Source organism: Desmodus rotundus, chromosome 4, assembly GCF_022682495.2.
Source record: "Desmodus rotundus isolate HL8 chromosome 4, HLdesRot8A.1, whole genome shotgun sequence".
NCBI lineage: Eukaryota > Metazoa > Chordata > Mammalia > Chiroptera > Phyllostomidae > Desmodus > Desmodus rotundus.
The window spans coordinates 57,927,960-57,952,564 of record NC_071390.1 but is presented as its reverse complement, the minus strand read 5'-3'; the positions used below and the strand labels follow the sequence as shown (position 1 = coordinate 57,952,564).

At 41.6% G+C, this 24,605-nt stretch overlaps 2 protein-coding genes across 5 annotated transcripts in view; one reads left to right on the top strand and one right to left on the bottom strand.

The window, feature by feature from the left end:
* Nucleotides 1-14,643, bottom strand: part of LOC112305571 (pulmonary surfactant-associated protein D) — a 32,846-nt gene extending 18,203 nt beyond the window's left edge. Inside the window, exon 1 of one of the 2 annotated variants that reach the window (XM_053923426.1) lies at nt 14,563-14,643. In XM_053923426.1, the coding sequence (XP_053779401.1) occupies nt 14,563-14,628 (66 nt within the window). In that variant the 5' untranslated portion in view covers nt 14,629-14,643. Of the gene's footprint in view, nt 1-7,831; nt 7,877-14,562 lie in introns of those variants that run through there. The other variant, XM_053923428.1, reaches the window with a different exon arrangement.
* An 806-nt stretch (nt 14,644-15,449) lies between these two features.
* On the top strand, nt 15,450-24,335 carry TMEM254 (transmembrane protein 254). Of its 3 annotated transcripts, none has more exons than XM_024561356.3 (4): nt 15,450-15,608; nt 17,453-17,556; nt 17,749-17,808; nt 22,042-24,335. In XM_024561356.3, exons 1-4 carry the CDS (start codon nt 15,519-15,521, stop codon nt 22,160-22,162), a joined length of 375 nt encoding a protein of 124 aa, XP_024417124.2. In that variant the 5' UTR covers nt 15,450-15,518; the 3' UTR covers nt 22,163-24,335. The 3 variants fall into 3 exon arrangements, with proteins under 3 accessions (XP_024417124.2, XP_024417126.1, XP_024417125.1); XM_024561358.4 differs by lacking the exon at nt 15,450-15,608 and adding an exon at nt 15,707-15,975; XM_024561357.4 differs by lacking the exon at nt 15,450-15,608 and adding an exon at nt 16,056-16,540.
* Nucleotides 24,336-24,605: the final 270 nt, after the last annotated feature.

The window sequence follows — 24,605 nt, the reverse complement described above, 5'->3', positions numbered from 1 at the left end:
CCAACCATATGAGAAAATATATTTGCAAATGATACCTTGGACAAGGGTTTCATCTCCAAAATGTATAAGGAAATCATACCACTCCACTCCAGGAAGACAAACAACCCAATTAAAAAATGGGCAAAGAGCCTGAAAAGACAGTTCTGTAAGAAGGACATACAGAGGGCCCAGAGACATGTGAAAGGATGCTCAGCATCACTAGCCATCAAAGACATGCAAATTAAAACCACAATGAGATACCACTTCACACCAGTCAGAATGGCTACCATAAACAAATCAACAAACAAGTGCTGGGGAGGTTGAGGAGAAAACTGTTGGTGGGAATGCAGACTGGTACAGCCACTGTGGAAAACAGTACGGAATTTCCTCAGAAAACTAAAAATGGAACTGCCTTTTGACCCGGCAATTCCATTGCTGGGACTATATCCTAAGAATCCTGAAACACCAACTCAGAAGAACCTATGCACTCCAATGTTCATAGCAGCACAATTTATAAGAGCCATGTGTTGGAAACCACCTAAGTGCCCATTAGTAAACAAGTGGATCAAAAAACTGTGGTACATTTACACGATGGAATACTATGCAGCAAAAAGAAAGAAGGAGCTCCTACCCTTCGCAACAGCTTGGATGGATCTGGAGAGCATTATGCTAAGTGAAATAAGACAGGCGGTGAAAGACAAATACCATGTGATCTCACCTTTAAGTGGAACCTAATCAACAAAACAAACAAGCAAGCAAAATATAACCAGACATTGAAATAAAGAACAAATGAACAGTGACCAGAGGGGAGGTGGGAGAGTATAATGGGGGGAAAAGGGGGAAGGGATGTCAAGGAACATGTATAAAGGACCCATGGACAGAGCCAAAGGGAGGTAGGATCGAGGGTGGGAGGCGGGGATGGGTGGGGCAGGGGGGCATAGTGGAGGGAAAATGGAAACAACTGTATTTGAACAATAAAAAATAAATTTAAAAAGGTCAATAAAAATAATAATTGTCTTTTTGAAAGGATCAATGAAATTGAGAAATCCTTGGACTAAACTAATTAAGGCAAAGAAGAATATTTTTTTAAAAATCAGAAACAAGAGCATTACAACTAATGCCATAGAAATAAAAATTGCAGTACTATGAACAATTGTACAACCACAAATTGCATAACCTAGCAAAAATGGATAAAATCTAGAAACACACAACCTACCAACACTGAATCATAAAGAAAAAGAAAATCTGAACAAACCAATAACAAATAAGGAGATTGAATCAGTAATCAAAAACCTCCCAATAAATACAAAAGAAAAGCCCAGAACCAGATGGCTTCACTGGAGAATTCTACCCAACATTTTAAGAATAATTAATGCCAATCTTTCTTAAGCTCTTCCAAAAGAATCCTCACTTAACATCATCGATAGGGTCTGTGACTTTAAGTGAAACAATGTATAAGGAAACCAATTTTACCACAGACTAATTAATATAAGCAGTATTTAAGTTCCTATGGCATCTCATCAACATTATAATGAAACAATATTAAGTGAAATGATATTATTCGAGGGCTTGCTGCATATCTCTAAAATATAAGAAATCTTTTTGTAAACCAGTTCTCTGTAGATGGATATTCAACATTTAGTTTGGTTCTACTTTTTCTTTTTTTCCCCTGTTTTATTGACATATAATTGACAAAAAAAAATCCCTTTTAATGTAACCAAAAGTTCATTTTTAAATACCTGAGGAATGTAGAATGGTACAACCACTATGAAAAACACTCTGGAGTTTTCTCAAAACATTAGTAATCGAGTTATCATATGACCCAGCAATCCCTGCACTGAGTATCTGCCTGAAAAAAACTCAAAAACATATATTTGCAAAGATATGTGCACCCCTATGACCACTGCAACATTATTCACGGTGGCCAAAACATGGAGACAACCAAAGTGTCCTTCAATAGATGATTGGATAAAGAACATATGATACGAGAACCAAGATGGCGGCGTAGGTAGACACACTGCGCCTCCTCGCACAACCAGAACTGACAGAGAATCGAACAGCAAGGGGGACCAACACCAAGGAAATAGAAAAAAACATTCATCCAGACTGGTAGGAGGGGCGGAGACGGGCACCGGGGTGGAGAGGACTCGTGTGGCTGTGGCGGGACTGAGACTGGCGGAGTGTGGGACAAATGGCACAGGCAGTCCGAGCACTAGCAGACCCTGCAGCCCCACATTCGCACAGATAAACCCAGAGGGCCGGACTCAGAGTGGCGGAGAGCGGGGCAGGCAGAGCAGCGGGTAGCACCCTGCGGCACCACATTCGCCCACAGATAAACCGGACGAACGGCAGGGAGCGAAGCAGACCACGCAACCCAGGGCTCCAGCTCCGGGAAATAAAGCCTCAAACCTCTGATTGAAAACGCCCGTGGGGGTTGGGGCGGCAACAGGAGAGACTCCCAGCCTCACAGGAGAGGTTGTTGGAGAGACCCACAGGGGCCTAGAGTGTGCACAGGCCCTCTTACTCGGGAACCAGCACCAGGGGGGCCCAGTTTGATTGTGGGTAGGGGAGTGAAAGAGTGAAAGCCGGAGGAGAGTGAGGCGGGCGCCATTGCTCCCACTCGGCCCCTCCCCCACGTACAGCGTCACAGCTTAGCGACCAGCGCAACCCCGCCCCAGTGAACACCTAAGTCTCCGCCCCTTAAAGTAACAGACGCACAAAGACAAAAAAAAAAAAAAAAGGCCCAAATGACAGAACACTTCAAAGCTCCAGAAAAAATACAACTAAGCGAGGAAGAGATAGCCAACCTATCGGATGCACAGTTCAAAGCACTGGTTATCAAGATGCTCACAGACTTGGTTGAATCTGTTCGAAAAACAGATGAAAAAATGAAGCCTATGCTAAGAAAAACAAAGGAAAATGTACAGGGAACCAATAGTGATGAGAAGGAAACTGGGACTCAAATCAATGGAGTGGACCAGAAGGAAGAAACAAACATCCAACCAGAAAAGAATGAAGAAACAAGAACTTGGAAAAATGAGAGGCTTAGGAACCTCCAGGACTCCTTGAAACGTTCCAACATCTGAATTATAGGGGTGCCAGAAGGAGAAGAGGAAGAACAAAAAATTGAAAACTTATTTGAACAAATAATGAAGGAGAACTTCCCTAATCTGGCAAAGGAAATAGACTTCCGGGAAGTCCAGGAAGCTCAGAGAGTCCCAAAGAAGCTGGACCCAAGGAGGAACACACAAAGGCACATCATAATTACATTACCCATGATTAAACGCAAGGACCTACATCCAAGATTACTGTATCCAGCAAAGCTATCACTTAGAATGGAAGGGAAGATAAAGTGCTTCTCAGATAAGGTCAAGTTAAAGAAGCTCATCATCACCAAGCCATTATTAGATGAAATGTTAAAGGGAGTTACCTAAGAAAAAGAAGATCAAAAATAGGAACAGTAAAAATGACAGCAAACTCACAGTTATTAACGGCCACACATAAAACAAAAACGAGAGCAAACTAGGCAAAAAACTAGAACACGAGGGTTGTCATTAAGGGAGTGGGAGGGGGAGGCAGGGGAAGGTACAGAGAATAAGTAGCATAGATGATAGGTGGAAAATAGACAGAGGGAGGGTAAAAATAGTGTAGGAAATGTAGAAGCCAAAGAACTTATAAGTATGACCTATGGACATGAACTATAGGGGGGGAATGTGGGAGGGAGGGGGGTGGGCAGGATGGAGTGGAGTGGGGGGGGGGAAATGGGACAACTGTAATAGCATAATCAATAAATATATTTTAAAAAAAGAACATGTGATACATATATACAATGAGATACTTACTATTCAGCCATAAGAAAAGATAAAATACTGCCATTTGCAACAACATAGATGGACCTTAAGAATATTATGCTATGCAAATTAGTGAGAAAAACCTAAGAACGATATGATTTCACTCATCTGTGGGATATAAAACTGAAACTCATGGACACAGACAACACTGGTGGTACCAGAGGGAAGGCGCTGTGGGGTGGTGGGGAGTGGAGGTGGCAAATATATGGTAAAGGAATATGGTTTGACTTGGATAATGGCACACAGTGCAATACACAGGTCTATGAAATGTACACTTGAAACCTAAATGATTCTCTTAACCAATGTCACACCAATATATTTAATAACATAAAATAAAAATTTAGAGGAATTCCAGTCAAGATGATGACATAGGTAAACATGGCTCACCTCCTCACACAACCACACCAAAATTACAATTGAAATATAGAACAATCATCACTCAGAACCATCAGAAAACAAGTTGAATGCAAATCTGACAACTACTGAATTAAAGAAACCACATCCATCCAGACTGGTAGGAGGGGCAGAGATGTGGAACAGGATGGTCCTTCTTCCATGTGTGGTGAATAAAAATTCAGGAGAGATATCTTGGGAACAAGGAGTCCCAGCCCAACACCAAGCTCCCCAGCCCAGGGTTCCAGTGCCAGAAAGAAAGTCTTCATAACTTCTGGCTGTAAAAACCAGCGGGAATGGAGTCTATGAAAGAAACTTCTGGAGTTCCAAGCAGTTCCCCTTGAAGAACTCACACACACACACTTACTCAGACTCATTCTGTCTGAGCTCCTGCACTGGAGTAGCAGCTTGAAGGGCACCAGTGGCATACAGGGAGGAACTGAAGTGGCTGGCATCAAGGCAAGAGCTGGAGGACAGCTTTCTCCCAGAGAGAAAGGCGGGCAGAGCCACAGGAGGTGAGCCATGTTTACCTATGCCATATCTGAGACTCCATCAACCTGGCTAACACTGTTTGCCTCACCCTGGAGATCCCCAGAGGCTCTGTCCCTTTCAACTTACAGCTCTTAACACTGGCTTTTCCATATGAATGGCTGGTCTTGGCTTCACAACTTCCTAAATCATTTCAAACAAGCAATAGGTGGCCTCAGTGAGCTCTCAGCCCCTGTACCTCTTGTTAAATGGCCCCAGGCACAGCTCTAGCAGCAGGCAGCCTAGATTCACAGCTTGGCTTGTCTGGGAGTTTCCAAGCCCAGCACAAGTGGCAGCCATCTCAGATTGGTCTATAGCTCAGGCAGTGTGGCCCTGGGTAAAATACAAGTGGGGGCTGACCTTGGCCTGCACCACCCAGGAAACCCCAGGGCCTGCGCACCCAGTAAACAGCTACAGACCACATCAGGGCACCACCACACTGCCTCTGCACAGCTGATCCTCAATAGGGCGGAGGTTGGTGGTCAGTGATCACAGCCAGTCCTTGTAGCTGACTGGCCTGGGTAAATCCCTCCCATTGATCTGCCAACAGCAACCAAGGCTCAACAACAAGGGGAGGGTATACTCAGCCCACAAGAAAGACACACCTTGAGCACCCAGCTTGGCTGATATATATTCAATTATATATTCAATATATATCAGCAATTAAACCTATATATATCAGCATAGAGGAGGCTGTGCCACTGGACCCTACAGGACACCTACTACATTGGGCCATGATACCAAGACAGGGATTCATAGCAGCTCTACCTAATACATAGAACAAACACAGAGAGGCTGCCAAAATGAAGAAACAAATGAGAGAGCAAACCAAAATGCCAGAAAAAGAACTAAACAAAATGGAGATAAGCAATTTAATAGATGCAGAGTTCAAAACATGGTTATAAGGATGCCCTAGTGAGTACTTCAACAGCATAAAAAAGATCCAGTCAGAAACAAAGGAAAAACTAATTGAAAAAAAAACAATTTACAGGGAAACACCAGTAGAGTGAATGAAGTCAAGAACCAAATCAATGATCTGGAACATAAGGAAACAAAAAACAATCAACCAGAACAACAAGAAGAAAAAAGAGAATCCAAAAATGTGAGGGTAGTATCAGCAGCCTCTGGGACAATTTCAAGTGGTGCAACATTTGCATCATAGGGGTGCCAGAAGGAGAAGAGAAAGAGCAAGAACTTGGAAATCTATTTGAAAAAAAAATAATGAAAGAAAATTTCCCTAATTTGGTGAAGGAAATAGACATGCAAGTCCAGGAAGCACAGAGAGTCCCAAACAAGATGGATGCAAAGAAGCCCACTACAAGACTCATCATAATTAAAATGCCAAAGGTTAAAAATAAAGAGAGAATCTTAAAAGCAGCAAGAGAAAGGCAGTTAGTTACCTGCAGGGGAGTTCCCATAAGACTGTCATCTAATTTCTCAAAAAAAATTTTTGCAGGCAAGAAGGGTTTGGCAAGAAATATTCAAAGTCATGCAAAGCAGGACATAAAGCCAAGACTGCTCAACCCACACAGCTATTATTTAGAGTTGAAGGACAGAGAAAGTGCTTCCCAGACAAGAAAAAACTAAAGTTCATCATCACCAAACCATTATTATATGAAATGTTAAAAGGACTTATTTAAGAAAAAGAAGATCAAAACTATGAACAATAATATGGATATATATATATATATATCAGCAATTGAACCTAAAAAACATACTAAGCGAACAAGAAGAACAGAGACAGAATCATGGATACAAAGAGTGTTATGATGGTTGCTGGATGGGAAGGGGGTATAGAGGAATGAGTGAAGAGGTGAGGGGATTAAGATGTACAAATAGGTAGTTACAAAGAGCCATGAGGATGTAAACTACAGTATAGGAGATGGAGGAGCTAAAGAACTTATACACATGACCCATGGACACATGGACATGAACAATGGGTGTGGGGATTGCTTGAGGTGCTGGGTGGAGGGGAGCAAAGGGGGAGAAACTGGGACAGATGTAATAGCATAATCAAGAAAATACAATTTTTAAAAATTTAGCACCCCCAAAACAATAATAAAAATAAAATATTTGAGTCTCTCAAAAGTCCCACTGCCCAGTTCCACTGTACTGCAGCCACAAACAATGACATCGGTGACATGAGCTCTCGGAGCCTATAGACCTGCACTTTTACAAGATGAAAGCTCAAACCCCTACCAAACACTAGTACATGAGATATGCCACCTTCTACCAGAGAAACTCACCATTGGAAGCCACGTTAAATCTCTAGTCCAAGGTCTTTCCGAGTGATAAAGTGATGACCTCTGGTGTAGCAATTCATAGACCCCTGAAGTACCCAACCCAGACATAACCTTTTCAAAAACCTAGCTTCCCATCACTGTTCACCAGCTGGCTCTAATTTTCCCCAGAAACCCTTACTTAGTATTTTATCACCACTTAAGACTTTAGGACACTGGGACCAGAGAGGCTTGGACCACAGAGTGAGCCTCTGACCAAGGCAGTCTAACCTCTAACCTCATGCTTGTCGCTATCACCCTATTGTGTTATAGACTGCAGACTGAGTGAAGATGTGAGAATGGATGTTCTGTCAGGCTCACTGATGATCCACATTGCCTGATATCTCATTACTCAGGAATGCTGAGGTTGGAAGCAGGAGAGACCATAGAGTAATACTGAATAAGGATTATTATGGACATTACATCATCTGCTAATTCATCCTACCCTTAAAACAGTCCTTTGAAATTTCCTCAGAAAACTAAAAATGGAACTGCCCTTTGACCCAGTAATTCTGCTGCTGGGATTATACCCTAAGAACCCTGAAACACCAATCCAAAAGAATCTATGCACCCCAATGTTCACAGCAGCACAATTTACAATAGCCAAGTACTGGAAGCAGCCTAAGTGCCCATCAGCAAATGAGTGGATCCAAAAACTATGGTACATTTACACAATGGAATTGTATGCAGCAGACAGAAAGAAGGAGCTTATACCCTTTGCAACAGCATGGATGGAACTGGAGACCATTATGCTAAGTGAAATAAGCCAGGTAGTGAGGGACAAATACCATATGATCTCACCTTTAACTGGAACATAATCAACAGAAAAAAAAAAAGCAAACAAAATATAACCAAAGACATTGAAGTTAAGGACAATCTAACAATAGCCAGAAGGGAGGGGGGAAGGGACAGTGGGGAGAAGGGTTTACAGGAACTACTATAAAGAACACATGGACAAAACCAAGAGGGAGGGTGGAAGCAGGGGAGGGAGGTGGGTTTGGCTGGGGTGGGGTAGAGAAGTGGGGAAAAAATGCAGACAGCTATAATTGAACAACAATAAAATAATTTAAAAGTTGAAAAAAAAGAACAGTCCTTTGAGATAACCAAAACCTCCTTTTTACAGATGAGGAAACTGCAGGCCTTTGGGGTTTTCTTCACAAATGCAGGACTTTGTACCTTCCCAAATGGGTTGGATGTGGTTTTCTATACTCAAGGTATGGAAAATGCAACACTACTTGAAAGCTGTTTGAAAATTAATTTATCTGAGTTCAGAGGGATCCACATGCCCCCTTGCTATTTAAATAAATTGCTATAAATTTATGTGGCAAGCCCAAAGGAAAGATCATTCATGTATTATATGATTTAAATCTTGTAGTGGGGCAAAAGTAAGTTTACAGTTCTTTGTATGGAAAAATAATACAATAATTAATAAATAATGATACAAAAATAAACTTTCACATTCTCACAACTGTAAACCTACTCTTGCCCCACCCAGTATATTACCTGTAATCATGAGCATTGCAGAGTTACCTCCCAAAATTCATGTTGTGTACCCACTGCACTAATAGGATGATATATTGAGACACCCGTGTTTGTGTAACTGTGCAAAAACTTCATTTCTTTAATATGACCTTTTCTCCTTTCCTTCCATTTGATTCAAACTGGCCTTATCCAGCACCCTGACTCACCTGCTTCCTTCTCCCTTGCACATCACCTCCCTTAATCATTAAGCCCTGAAGACAATGAGGTTGTGGTAGGCATCAAATGATCTAGGAACAAGCCTCGGGTCTGTAGATCACAGAGACAGAAAACTAGCCAAACCAGAGGAAACGATGCCATGGCTGCCATCAGGACCAGATGCATTGATCAACTATCCCCTGCCTTAGCACCAACCAATTGGTAGAGACCACAACCCTAATCATGGCCCTAACTGTGAAAGCCAAGAGGGAGCCCAGTCTTTTGAGTATTAGCTCACCTGTGACTCTGCGCATGAGCCAGTTCCTGAAAAATAAACATTTCCTTTCTTTGATGCAAGCCCTAATCTTGTGTTACTAGGCTTTGATGTGCTCGGGGAAATGGACCGGTTTAGTCTGGTAACACTCAGAGAAAGTGAAAGGTTTATTCAATTTGGTCAAAGCTAGAGGACAGGAGAGCAAGATCGCCCAAATCCATCTCTCTCAAAAAGCAAGTTAGGGAGTTTTTATGCAGCAAGGGAGTAATGGAGGTGAAGTTCTGGAGAACTGAAAGAGAAATATTGTGTGTCTTTAGTCACAAATAACTTTTTCTCATTAGGCTCCTGGACATCATCAGCTGGTCACAGCTAGCTTGAAAACATTCTTTCCTTCTGCAAAACAAACTCCTATGAGTAAAATCTCCTCGAACCCTGAATTATCTCTGCCTGCTTGACAGAGACACCACCTCAGCAACTTGTGACTCTGTTGGTAAGAACAAAAGGACAGGCCCTATGCTGCTGCTTGGAATTAGAGGCCTTGATAGCTCAACCAGTCCATTTGGGCAGTACTAGGTGTTTTGAGGTGGTTGAGAAGAACATCTGAGGAACTGTAAGTATTGAAGGACCTTGAAGACTAAAAGATCAGAGCAAACCAAAAATAAGGTAGAACCTAAACTAATTTCGCTGGCTTTTTTTTTTCTCCCCCAGCAATCCAAAATTCTGATCAGCTCTTTTTGGTTTTATTTTTTCTCAGTACCCTGAGCTCACACCAGGTGGAGACCTTCCCGGTGCCTCCTCTATCAAGCTGCTTCCAAAACACATTTTTACCAGACTTTCACTTCCTTGTTTTACATTCTTTTTGCAACTCCAGCCTGTCTTGCCTCTGTTCCTACTCTATTATTTAGACCTCACTGGCAAAGGTCAACAAATTAGCCCCTAAATTGCCCACTCTTATGGTTAATCTTCCTCCCTAAGTCATCAAACATTTTTTTTTTCCTTGAAAACTTTCTTTAGATTCTTTATATTAAGCTTAGCTTCAATGGATATCCACTGAGTCCTTTAAGCTTTGGAAAAATACATCATACGCCCTGGCTGGTGTGGCTCAGTTAGTTGGAGCAGTGTTCCATAACCAAACGGTTGTGGGTTCCATTCCGGGTCAGGGTACCTGGGTTACAGGTTCAGTCCCAGATCTGGGCAGGTACAATCCCCTGTCCAAGCACCTACAGAAGGCAACCAACCCATGCTTCTTTCTCACATTGGTGTTTCTCTCTCTGTCTTCCTCTCTCCTTTCCTCTCTCTCTAAAACATATGGAAAAAAATGTCCTTGGGTAAGAATAAAAATATACATATCTCAAAACAGTAAGAGCCTCCACCTGTATGTCCTACAAATACAGTCTCTGCTCTCAGAAAACCAACATTCACTAAACTTTAAGTTCTTAACTCCCAATTACCACCTGCAAAGAAAAGTGAGAACTTACTAGAATGCCTAACAGGGACTTTCATGACCTGGCCACTACTTCCGTCTCAGACTCCCCACCTTCTAATCTCTGTGGCTGCCTGCTGACTCCTTGCTCTCTAATCAAGCTAGGCTATTTGGAGGCACTAAGATATTGAATATTTTCTGCCTTCCTGGCATATACATCTGCTTCAGGTGCTGCAAAGAAGAGTTCAGGTAACTTTAGAAGAAAATGCTTTAGTCAAAGCAAGTTGAGCAACCTGGCAATTTGATTAAAATGACCATCTGGTTAAAAAGAAAAAGGTAACAATAACAACAGGTGATTTTCAAGAATTTGGTGCTCTGTAGTTTTGTTTTCCTTAAGTGTTTTTCTCCCAGGTCGCACCCCACAAGAATTTTGAGACTGTGTCCTCCACTTTTTGGATCCCATGAATTTTTAATTCATTTCCCCATTTGTGATGTTAAAAGTAAACTTGAATGTCCCCAAATCTGGTGTGTCCTCAGGTTGCCTACTTCAAAAATGTAATGTTTTCCTAGTATACAGATGTTTGAAATAGAATTATTTCACTCATTCATTTATTCAATAAATATTTCTGAGTGTCTACTACTGTGTTACACAATTGTTCTAGGCCAAGATTAGCAATAATGTGTTTATTGTATCCAAATTTAGGTCACTTTTTCTTTGTTTTTTATTTTTACAAAGACGTTGCACTTGCCTCTAGATCACAGGTGGTTAACACAAGGCCTGCGGGCCAAATCCAGCCCCTCACCTTGTTTTATCCGGCCCCGCACCTTGTTCCTACCCGGCAGCACCAAGCTTTCGCTTAACTGTTAAGGAGCAGTTACATGTATACAGTCCTAAAATTACATTCAGCCCTTTGAAGGCAACTGCGAGGCTGATGTGGCCCCCAGTGAAATGGGTTTGACACCCCTGCTCTCGGTGCTCTTTTCTCTCTTGATGTATGTGCTCAAAGGAAAATTATTAGGCATTTTCACTTCCTTCCAATCCTACCCTATAGTATATATAAATACTATATATTTGTGAGAAGGTGACCTTGTAACACGGTGTAGCCAAGGTGGGGGGCCCAAATGGGGATTTGTAATGGGGTCCAGAACTCAGGGTGTCCAGGAAATATTAGAAAAATATATATATAGGATGTCCTTATCCTCACAAGTCTGAGCTGGGGGATGGGACAAATGGAGCAGGGCCATTGAGAGTTGTTTTGAATAGCAATTTTTGCAGATAACCTCTAGAACGGTCATTTAACATATCTATAACCTTTAACCGGTTTCATAGATATCTTAAATAGCTGTGGCCATGCTTTGAGCCAGGGGGATGGGAGTAACCTCAACCCATGATGCAACTGGGAGGCAACTCCCTCTGGGTACAGCACCTGCATAAAAGCTTGCAAGCTTGCAGATGATTGGCTCCATACCATGGAGTTACACCTGCCCGTACTTACTATGGCAGCCCAGTAAAGCTGGAAGAATATGGGAATGTCGGCAGGTGTAACTGATTGTGGGAGGGGTTGGAAATGGTGCTCCAGAGGACAATTGGTGCTGGGATTTAAACCCAGGTGCAGGAGCCATGCAGGGTGCTTTTTGGGACCATGCGGCTTTGGTGAAATTTGGGACCGTGAAGCTTTAGGATGCTCCCTTTTGCCACGTGGCTTAGGACACAGGAGAGACTTTGCGTGGAAGAAAAGGGGTGAAAGGACTCTTGCTGGTGGGCCATGAGAAAGTGCCACACGGTTTTGGATTAACTAGCGGCGACACAGCTGATGGTGCCAACTGAGGGGCTGCCTGAACCATGGACTTCTACTTCTTTTCCTGAGATATGGTACCCTGGACTGGGCAGAGGGAGAAGGAAGGACTGTGTGCATTTGTGGGTATTCTAAAGGACTTCAGTATTTTTAATGAAGCTATTAAGTCATTACTCTAAGTCTGTATAACTTTTTAAATAAATAATCCCTTTTCTTTTCACCAATCTCTGGCATTGAGAGACGTCTTTTCCTGGCAGTGGGCAAGGCAAACCTAGTATGGGGTGCGGGGGAGGGTCCCCGGAGCACAAGGGTGGGTCCATTCGGTAATAGTATATCATTCGAACCCCCCTGCCCCGGGTCTGTTCTGCAACAACCTCTGTCAAATTGTATGCAGTGTGCAGAAGTATCCACAATTATTAACCCAGGAGTGAGGATGTCTGGGAAGGCCAGGCACAAGGTGCCAGCCTCGTAGGGGTACAACAAGAACAGGCAACAGCACCCTATGGCAGCCCCCAAACCAGCCCTGGAAGACAACATCTGGATTTGAGGAAGAAAAATAAGGGTTTGCTTTCTCACGGCCATATCTAATCCTAACTAATACAATATTCTACCTGAGAAATTGGCCTTAAAAACCTTTAAAAATTCTAAAAGTCAAAAACCCAAGAAATGACATTTTAAAGGATTCACAAAATATTCATATACATAAACAGAAAAGTTACTCCATAACCAAGAATAAACGTGTCTGACAAAGCTATCTAACATCCCTTTTAAAGTATTTAAGCCACACATAAACTTGATAAATTTGGCAAACTGATGATTCAGCAAATTAGCTTAGAACACACTAGGTTTAGTTGAGATGATTTGATATAAATTTTAGCCATTTGCTCACCTCATCCTCCTATATCACAGCACTTACCATTAAAATGTAACAGTAGTAGAAATAGCTAACAGTTATTGAAATATCCCTTCATGCCACCTCTAAACTAACCACTTCCCAAGTATATATTTAAAATAATCAGTGTTTCATAGGCCAAAATCCTGCATAAAACCTAATCATAATCATCAATCATTATTTGAAGATTTGTAAGCAGGACTAGCACACACTAGTTTCATCTCACACTACCAGATCAATCTGCCCCCACCCTTCCTTCGTTAATTTAATGTCCTGTGGACATTTCTTCTGTAACCTCTAAATGCAAGATCTCATTCTTTGAAGTTAAAGTTGTCAGTTTATTAAAACATTAAGTTAAAGCCCTGACAGGCAACTCAGTTGCTTGGTGCATCACCCCATATGCCAGGGTTGTGGGTTCAATTCTCCCTCATGGCACATACAGGTATCAACCAGTGAATGCATGAATAAGTGGAACAACAAATCGATGTTCCTCCTTCTTCCTCTCTTTCTCTCCCCCCTCCCTTCCTCTCTGTCTCTCAATCTAAAAATAAAAAATTGTTATGCTGCCTCCAATAAATCCATATTGATTTGTCATCAGGACTACAAGGTGTCTACCATGAAGCCTGGGCTGCATTTGTGTTGTTCACTGTTGTATCTCCAGAGCCTAGCAGTGCACCTAACACTAAACGGGTCCCCAGAAATATTTTTTGAATATTTGAGTGAATGACATAACCTTTTTTTCCATTTCCATTATTTTACTTTATCAACCCTTCATCTGCTTTCAATTTTATCTCCATCTAGTGTATACCAGATATTTTCACTCCACTGATTAAAAAAAAAAAAAAAAAAAAAAACACTTCACTGACTTACCTTGGCTAAGAGGTCAAATCAAAAGTTTGACACCTAACACGATTAACGACCAGAACCCTACTACCTGCCTCTTCAGCTTCACCTTCCTTCACTTAATTTCACATTGTTCCTTCTTGCAACAATAGATTGTTCCTAATTCTCTAGACATACAATGCTATCCATATTTCCATTAATTTGTGTACAACTCTCCCCGCTTCCATGTTTCTGTGAAAGTGTGGGGTTTTTTTTTTAGGGGTTTGTTTTTGGCTGTATTAGTACATACCCATCCCACACGACATCATCAGCACTCCCTTAGGGGGACTATTATCTCTGCACCTCATGATACCCCATTGTGTTTGTGTCAGGTTGATGGCAGAGTTTAAAATATTTTTCCCACATAGGTAACCAATCACACGGGAAAAAAATAATGAATAATTCATTCTTTCCCTCTTAATTTTAAATGTTAGTTTTACCATAAATGTTTGGGTCAGATCTATCTCTGGAGTACCATTTTTCATTGGCTCATTTGTATGACAAATACCAAATGTTTTTAGTTATAGTTCTTTATAGTGTGTCATAATACTCCCTAGGCCAATCTTATGAGTAAAAACAGTATCTTACTTTTGCTTTATTTCGCACTTCCCAAATTGCCTTAAAGTTGAACATCTTTTCATGTTTCTTGGCCATTCCTGTCTTCTCTTTTAAGTATGTCCAATTCATATCCTTTACTCATCTATTATACAAGTTAAAGAACTCACTCGTCTAGGTCTTTCAGTTTTATAGTGACTTTCATAAGAATGAAATTGAAATTTAGATGCAGTTAAATGTTCAATCTTTCCCTCTAGGGCTTTAAATTTTAATAGCTTGCTCAGAAGTTTCCCCTTTCTCAAAAATTGTAAAACTCTCCTCCATATTTTCTTCACTATTTTCAATGTTTAGGTCATTAATCAATCCATCTAGAGGGGAGAGAGATAAAGCATACAATGGAGTAAGAGATATCTCTGCCAACCCGGAGGGGATGGCAATGCAGCATACCTGGAGGATAAGGAATTTAGCCGCGCCGTCCACAAATGGAAAGGACGAGTTAGGAGATAAATTAAGGCATAGACGGGTTACGAAACTAGTCTAAGTTTATGCTAAAGAACTAGCGGCAGAGCCAGGGCTTAAACCCAGGATATCTACTCCACAGCCCCTGACTGCTGGGCCCTGCGGTTCCACACGTCTAATGAAAAGGAACAGCGTCGTTTCTCACAGAGCCAGCCCAGCTGAAGTTCAAAAATTAGACTCGTGGTTATTAGACGTGTGTAAAGCAGCACCTACTTTCACACCTTTATCTTAAACGCGGCAAAGTGACACTGAGGGAGAGGGGGTTCTACCCTGCAGATGACGTCCAGCCCACCCGTCCAGAATCCAGTAAGAATCTCTCTTGCAGTTGCCGAACTCGCAGAACCTTCTCCCGCCCCGGAGGCGAGAGGCAGAGGGAAGGAGGAGCGCTGGCCAGGCCCCGCCCCCCACGCGACCTCCTTCTACCCGGGAAGCGGTACCCTGCCGCTCACTGCCAGGGACGTGCTGCAGCGATGAGGACGGCGACGGACAATAAAGGATACTTCCAGAGGGGCAGTCTGTTCTGGTTCACCATCATCACCCTCTCCTTTGGCTATTACACGGTAAAGGCAGCGAAGGGAGCGAGAGCCCCATTCAACGCACGATCAGGGCCTGCCAGGACTGGCTGCGCAGGTGCAACCCTGCACCCAGGCGCTCTCGGCTGAGGGAGACTAGATTCCGGAAAAAGACACAGGCGCACCGGTCTGCCCGCGCCTTTAGCCGACGCAGGAGGCCCTGAGAAACCAGCTACTCAGGCTTTCCTTGTGTGGGGGCGGGAGCAGGTACTGCTCTCCACCCCACAGCTCAGTGTCCACATCTTTCAAAATGGTGGTGACAAAGTCAGAGGCCGGCAAGGCTGCCACCGCCTACTTCCGTACAGCCAGACCCGTGCCCTCGCTGGTCACCATCTTCGGGCTAGGATATTTCACGGTGAGGAGTCGGGAGGGGCGGGGCATCTGTTTGGACCCGCCAGGCTCTCGTAGGGCGAGGGGCTCCTTGGGAGCGCTGTCTTGCGCTTGCGCTGGTAGTGGTTGCCAAGGTTACTGCAGTAAGCGGAAGTTCAATAGCCTTATATCCCATTTTCTGCTTTATAGAGGGTTTCTGCCTTTGTGTTTGCTCCACGGTTACTGCGTTTTACCTCAGTCTCAGAACTCTCGAGGCAGTCTGTAAAGTCAGGTTTACAGACTGCCGTAGGCTTTCCAAGACAGGATAGGACTTCCGAAGCAGAATGTTTGAGGCAGTTGGAATTGCTTAGGGAACGAAGATAAACCTAAAGAATGAGTAGGATTTAATTGGTAAGAAGGAATAGAGAGGATATAAATGTTATGGCACGGATGTGGAACCAAGAAGGCAGAGGATCTCTACTTGAGAGAAGGAGCGACTCTTGTCTTGCTGACAGTTCATTTAAAAGACAACGGGCAAAACTGGAAAAGTCGGTTGGGGAACTGACTTGGTATAATTTTGAATGAAGGCAAAACTATTTGGACATTTCCCGGTAGGTCCTGGAGACTGAGGATTAGAAATGTTTTGTCCACATAGTTGTTTGTTGTGAAATCTGACCACCTTTGTGCTGATCTCCCCATGTGTAAAACGGAGGTGTTGAACTGAAAAATTTCAAAGGTGCACTTCTGTTCTTTGATTCTACATCTCTGAGTAGTTGGGATATAAATGGAGGAAAGCTTTGGTGGCTTCATATTGGGATATTGTGGAGCTGGTGGACGCTGCCCATCCCATTCTCCTTGGTTTGGGAGGATGACTTGGTTTTATGCTTTATTTAAATTTTAGGTGTGTAACACCATAATGGGAGAGGTAGTACTGCTCTTGGCTGAAATCTGTATGGGATAATAAATTTTAGATCTATTGGGACTTAATTATTCTCAAAAGCCTAATTGACAGGGAAAGTTGGTAAGATTACAAAAATCTTATGTGATTAAGTAGTTGCTATTAGCACTTAGTAAACCTGATCTTACTTATTTTCCAGTTCTGTGCAGTGAATCAGTCACAGTTTTAGAGGTAGAAAAGATGAAAGAAGAGAAAGGGATTGTAAATTAAATGGGGGTTTGGCTCAAGCCATAGTTTGTGCAGTAAAGAAGCTAGCCAGGACACATAAGCTCTTAAAATTTGTTAATAAACTTTATTAAAAAATCTTCTGGTGGAATTCATTAAGAATAGAAGTCATCCAACCTGGGCAATGAGTCTGATAACCACATAGTTTCCTCAGCATAAATCTCCCACTAGAATATATTTTAGAAAATAGAAGTCAAGTGTGGAACCCCATAAGACTTAGTTCAGAAATTTTTTTTGTTCTGTCCTTGCTGTTGTAGAATCAGGATTATTTCATAGCCTCTCTCAAATACAGTGACTTAAGTGACCTAATAGGTGTTCTGTGCCTTTGGTTCTCTTTCAGTGGGTTGTCTTCTGGCCTCAAAGTATTCCTTATCAGAGCCTAGGGCCCCTGGGCCTCTTCACTCAGTACTTGGTGGACCACCATCACACCCTCCTACACAATGGGTAAGGAGAGCAGCAGCAATGGGATTGGACCACTGCAGTTCCAGTCTTCCTGTAGACTTGGGAGGCCTGCAGTTGCCTTTAGATACCTAAGAATGGTGCTAGTTCACATTAAAGCACCTTCTTTTTGAGGTTTCTATATTAGATTTCATCAGCAAATAACCATCACCTTAAACTAGGCTGACTTTGTTTCAGGTATTGGCTTGCCTGGCTGATTCATGTGGGAGAGTCTTTGTATGCCATGGTATTGTGCAAGTAAGTGTTTTTAATAGGTACTTGTCACTTTTCTCTTAGTTTCTGATATAAGTTGAGAGTAGCCCCATTTAAATAATTCATGTACTTGTAGGCTGAGAGCATTCTAAGGGTAGAGTCGAATCCCCACACCTAATACCGAGCCTAGCTCAGAGGAAGTAGTCAATAAATATTTAATAAATGAATTCATTTCATTTGTGTTAGTTAACCCGTTATTTAGTTACTTAATTTAGATGACTTTTCTTTTTTATTAAAAATTCTCTGTATTTGCACCAACAAGAACAAAGATTAGGAAGCTGCCTTCTAGTTTGAAAAGGCTTAGTTACTGACTGGGGCTGATGATTCTCAGTCCTAGTTTCACAACTGAGTCACCTGAGGAGCTTTTTCAAAATACACAGGCCTGGTTTCCAGACCCACAAGATCCTGATCTGGTTGGCCTTGCTTCAGACATGGGATTGTGTTATTTTTGCAAGCTCCACAGGTAGTAAATGCAAGTTAAAAGCCACTTGACTAAATGCCGCTCAGCAGTTGCCAGTGTAGGCTAATACTGTGTGAGTGTACTAGGAAAGATTCTCTTCATGTTTGTACTTCATGTAGCATATACAGAAAGTATGATGTAATGAAAGAGATGGTTATAGATAGTCATGCCAAACTGCTTGGCAGTTGATATTTTTCTGATCAAGACTAACTTTCACCTCTATTATTGCTGTATTACTTCTAAAAGTGGAAAATATGGTATTTTATTATTACTGTGTTCTGTTAATAAAAAGTAATTAATATTTATTGTGTATGCACTATGCCAGACATTGCTAAGTGCTTTAAATGGATGGTACTCTATCTTCTGGTTGATTAAACAAGCTAGAGTTTCCAGGAGAGGAACAGAAACCAGCTTTATTCTTTCTCACCCCTCTCCAAATACACTCACCGTATAGATTGTTGTCTTATCTCCCACCCTAGGCCTGGATGAAATCTGAAGCAGTTCCATAGGGTTTCCTTGTGATATTTTATAGTATAGTCCAATCAATTTACTAAAACTGGAAACTTTTTTCTTTCTTTTCTTTAAAGAGAAGGAGAGAAACATCAATGTGTGGCAGCCTATCTCCCCCCCTGGGGACCCAGGCCACAACCCAGGCATCTGCCCTGACTGGGAATTGAACCAGAGACCCTCTGGTTCACAGGCCAGCACTCAATCCACTGAGCCACACCAGCCAGAGCTAAAACTGGAAACTATTATCTATTCAGAATGTCTGCTCTCATCAAGCTGGTGCTCAGGAGCCTGCTGTGGGGAAGAGAGGGGATTTGATGTCTCTTCTCCACCTCTTTTTCTATTCATTAGCAGCTGCTTGTGGCCTGAGGTTGTGGGAGCTGTTAGGGGCAAGAGGGCACAGTCTGCCTTGTGATCAGCAGCTGGGTGCTGAGGATGCTGCATACCCAGTGTTGACTCTTCGCTCCAGAGGGGCCCTGGTGGGTGTTTGTGAAACCGCTCATCACTTGGGATCTCCCTTCTGCAGTTCCCCTGCTGGTTTCTTCAGACACATCCTCCAGTGTACCATTGCAGTTTCTCCTCGGGATCTATGATTGGGGGAAAATTCTCTTTTATTGAGTTCTCTTCTTCCATTCAGTCAGGCCTCTAAGCCCGGGTCCCTTTTAAGCCCATCCACATCCAATGTCCTTCCACAAGGAACAGTTTCTTTGTCCCGCCACTGGGCTGAATCTGCACGTGCATGCTGTTCACAGTGCAGCCTTGTACCCAGCAGGCAAGCCAACTAGTCTTTCAAGTTTAAATCAGATGTTAATCTCTTCCCCTAAATTCCAGGGGATTCTTGTCATGCTGTCCTTGTGGTTCTGTTGAAGCTGTTCTTTGGGCTTCACTTATTATAAGAAATGCCACAGCACACTAGTGCCTCTTTCCAATGGCCTCTTCAGCCTCTCAGTGAAATCTTAGCTGAAAGGTGAGTGGTACAGCCCCTCAACTTACATTGTTGGAGTACTTGACACCTATTTTGTTCTTGGTTTAGAACCTCTAATGAAAACCAAAATACTCATTAACATCCTCCTATCCAGTTCTTGAAGGGTGGAGGGAGAACAAATATGGAGAAGTTCAGTCACCATTATTTTGTTTTTGAAATCATTTCTTTATGGTCTAACATGTTGCAATGTATTGTTGGTCACTATAAAACAAAATAAGCATTCCTTCTAGGTTATGAATGAATGAATAAATTCAAGTGAATGATTTAATATGTAAAGTCATATTGTGTATATGTAGCATCCCACATCCCACCATCCAGCAGTAATAATGAATTGGTGAATTCCTTTTAACCAGAGTTAAGATTGGACTATATGTTTTACTTTATAGCCATCATCTTATGTGTGTGTGTGTGTGTATACCTACATAAATACATGTGTATATATACATATATATGTATATAGAATAGTGTATATATGTATATACACTCTTCCATAACTTTTCTCCTTGGCATTTATTCCTATTTTTCCATGTCTATACATGTAAGTTTGTCTCATTCATTTTGTTAGTGCATAGCAGTCTGTATGTGGATGTACCTCAATATTTATGTATTTCTGTATTTAACGAATTCCCATTGTGATGGACTTTTAAGTCTAGTTTTTACTATTGTAAGTAACACTATATAAACAGTTTTATTTCTTCCTTTCAATTCTGCACATATTTTTTTTAGATTTTATTTATTTATTTCTAGAGATAGGGACAGGAAGGAGAAAGAGAGGGAAAGAAACATCAATGTGTGGTTGCCTCTCACTCACTCACCCCCTCACTGGGGACCTGGCCTACAACCCAGGCATGTGCCCTAACTAGGAATCGAACTGGCAACCCTTTGGTTCACAGGCTGGTGCTAAATCCACTGAACCACACCAGCAAGGACTAATTCTGAATGTCTTTTATTTAGGATTCTTTTCATATTGCACTGGTTAGTACTTCCAACATAGTAGTGACTAGAAATGGTGGTAGTAGGCATTTTTGCCTTGTTCCTGATCAAAGGGAAAGCTTGTAACATTTTGTATCATGTCTTTTCTAGAGTTGTGTATGTCTCCACTATCAGAATAAGGAAGTTCCATTCTAACATTTCTAGGTTTGCTAAGACCTTAGATCCGAATGGATTTTGAAATTTATCGGATGCTTCTTCATTTATTAAGACTATCATATGATTTTTCTCCTTTCATTTGTTATTGACACTTGACACTTAAAGAACATGTTGGGTTTTCTTTTTTTTCAATACATACAGTCAGCCCTCCATATTCATGGGTTTCACATCTGTGGTTTCAACCAACTGCTGATTGAAAATAGTGTCTTCAATCCACATTTCGGAATCCACAGATGTGGAGGGCCGACTGTTTGCATTGTTCTATGCCATTTTATACAAGGGACTTGAGCATCCTCTGTTTTCCGTATTTCCGAGGGTTCCTGGGACCAATCCCCTGCAAATATAAAGGGCCAACTGTGGTTAAATTTTGCAGGAGTCAGAAGTTATACACAGATTTCAACTATGTGGAAGGGTCAGTTCCTTTAGCCTCTACTTTGTTCAAGGATCAACTGTGTATCATTTTTACATATATTGTTTTTAAATTTTGTTTTCAATTAAAAGTCATTCATATGAGACTTATTTATATACAGATGAAACTATAGCACGCCACTCGCTTCAATTGGGTCATTTTCTTTTGAGCTTTGTTTTAAGCAGTTTAGTTACAGGTGTTTATTATTACTGTATGTCAAGCCCTTTACTAAGCACTTTGTGTCCATTATCTCATAAATCATCTCAAATTTGATGAGATAAATACCATTATTCCTATTTTTTTTAAACAACGAAACTTGTCTAAAGAATGAGTGACTTGCCCAGGGTCGCAGCGGATAGTTGGCCATGCTAAGATTCACATCTGGTCTTTCTTCAAAACACTTGCTCTAAAGTGCTACTTTAACCCTATCCACTCATCAAAATCACGTGAGAGACAGTGGTATAATACAGTGCTCTAGGCAGTGGCCAGACTGTTTCTCAGGGAAGAGCGTACCATCCTAAATGCACAAGAAAAATGAGAATAAATCAACTAAGCATTTGAGTTAAGAAGCTGGAGAAAATGGCAAAATAAACCCAATGAAAGTAGTTAGAAGGAGTACATTATTTAAAAAAAAAATAGAAGACAGTAACTCCTATGAAACCATAATATTAAAATTCTGGCAGTTAAATTTTTCTTTTCTTTTTTTAGGTCTAAAGGCATCACGAATGCTCGGGCTCAACTACTCTGGTTCCTACAGACTTTCCTCTTTGGGATAGCCTCCCTCTCCATCTTGATTGCTTACAAACCAAAGCACCCCAAAAAACCTTAAAGAACATATTCAGAAGCTGTCTCTACACTTTGGCATCCAACCTCACCTTTTTGGGGGTGTGCTTTGTTTACTCCATCTTTCTATTTTCTAGAAAGTTAAGACTCTCCAGTTATTCATTTTTTCATATGCTCTGGTTGAGCTTGAATAGATAATAGGAAAAAATTTTAGCTGTCCTATTCTGCAAACTAACCTATTTGGCAGAGGGCTTCCAGCTACCTTCTTGAAGTCCTTGGTTATGTTGGTGCTCTCTCCCTATCATCTGGTTTAAACCATGTACTAAATTTGTTTGTTGGTGTACCCTTGCTTCCATCTTCTGACTAAAACACCTTACAACCATCTTAGCTCTCTTTTCCCAAAATTTTTCCACCTTTCTGGACCAAGGGGGAGTAAACACGTCCACAATGTATCAATTCCATATGCATTTGTTAGCACCAGTGAGGCAAGATCTTATCCTCTCAAATTTTCATTTCTCACACTACCAAGAAAGATAAGGAAGATAAGCAAGTACCTGGAACCAGGCAGGCTGAGCAGATACATAAAGGCAAAAGGACATGCTGACACCCAAGAGGAGAGAACTAGAGAATTCCTTCCTTGATTCTGCCAACCAAAGTGACTTCCCTCCATCAGGCCCCATGGACACAGTGCAAGGTCTGATGGTTACTGCTAGATTACTCCTTCAAGTCAGGACTGCATCTTAGCTTTATTTTACCTTTAGCACCTGCCCCATTGCCTTGCACACAGCTGTTCTATCAGTGTTTATTGAACAAAGAAGGGAAACTTTGATTTCACTGTCTAGTATCCAATTTTTATATGAAAACTGCAGGACCCATTTAGTGTAACCTTGTCTCAAGGAAAAGCACAGGACTATCTTTGACTGCTGGTACCACCTTTCTATTGGTCCCCTGATGGGAAACCTGTATCTTTTTCACACTTTCCTATTCTTGGTCCCTTTCTCCAGATGCTGTAGGTGTCTCCCTTCAGCTCTAGCTTACTCCAACACAAACATTTCTGTTCTAGGGATTCTAGTCCATAGGTGGTCCAGCTGGTTACCACCTCTTCCACCCATTCATCTCATTATACCTCATTACTACTGACTGGTTACAGTAGGGCAGTGATTTTCAACTTTTTTCATCTCATGGCACTTCAAAAAATATATTTTTTGCTGATCTACAAAAAACAGGTGTAATTTTGAATCATAACAGACAGTTATTGTGCTGGCTGTTATTTCTTTTATTTTTTTAAATATTTTATTTATATATTTTTTAGAGAGAGGGGAAGGGAAGGAAGAAGGAAGGGAGAGAAACATCAATGTGCAGTCACCTCTTGTGCATCCTGAACTGGGGACCTGGCCTGCAACCCAGGCATGTGCCCTGCCTGGGAATTGAACCAGCAATGGTTTGGTTTGCAGGACCACGCTCAATCCACTGAGCTATACCAGCCAGGCTGTTGTCATTTCTTTATTTGACAATCTAAGGGAAAAGAGGTCAGTGCCCCTGATTAAATAGTCAGGTATTGTGTGTTTTAAAAGCTCTTGCTGAAGTCCTTGCCGGGTGGCTCAGTTGGTTGGAGCATTGTCACCTTCACCCAAGGGTTGTGAGTTCAGTCCCTGCTCAGGGTACCTAAGGAGGCAACTGATCAATGTGTCTCTCACATCGATATTTCTTCCTCTCTCCCACTTAAACTGTCTCTTTAAAAATCAATGAACCTATCCTTGGGTGAGGATTAAATTTTTTTTTTTTAATTTTCGCACACCATTGTGCTGCAGCACACCTGTTGAAAATTGCGGCAATAGGGCATGCTATGTGTTTTAAGCAAACATTTATGAGAAACAGCCCTCTTCCCCCGCTCCTCCAAAAAAGTCCCCATGTAAAAGCACAACCCTGAAAGATTATGGACAATGAATTGTTTCTGGTGGAGATCAATTTCTACAAACCTGTCTTTCCCTCTGTTTCTCTTCTGATTAGGGGTTGCTTTTTGGTACAGTAAAATATTTTAGAGTTAAACATAGTGGAAATCCAACTCAGATTTTTTTGAAAGCATAGTCCTCTCCAAGGGAAATAACTGACAATAGTATTAATGGTGCCAGAAACAATATGGCAGATTATTGAATGAAATGGATTTATTTGATTAAGTGCTGTGAATTGTCTCTCCAATAAAATATTGTTTTATGTCAGTTTTGATTTATTGTCATACTTTTGATTCTACCTTTTCTCAAATAGACTCTGTTAAAGAACTGTTTGTCCAGTTCAAAATCAGGGATTTTTTTTTCACTGATAAATGCAGAATGCCCTGGTTGTGGTTTGTATGCTCCTCATTACATTTATAGAGCTACCCACAGCCCACTTAACTTCTCCACGCACACTGAGCCCCAGGTGGACATGAGTGTCTCCTTTTATTGTGGGATTATGTCTAGTTTCCATTAACAATTTATTTAGCATGTCAT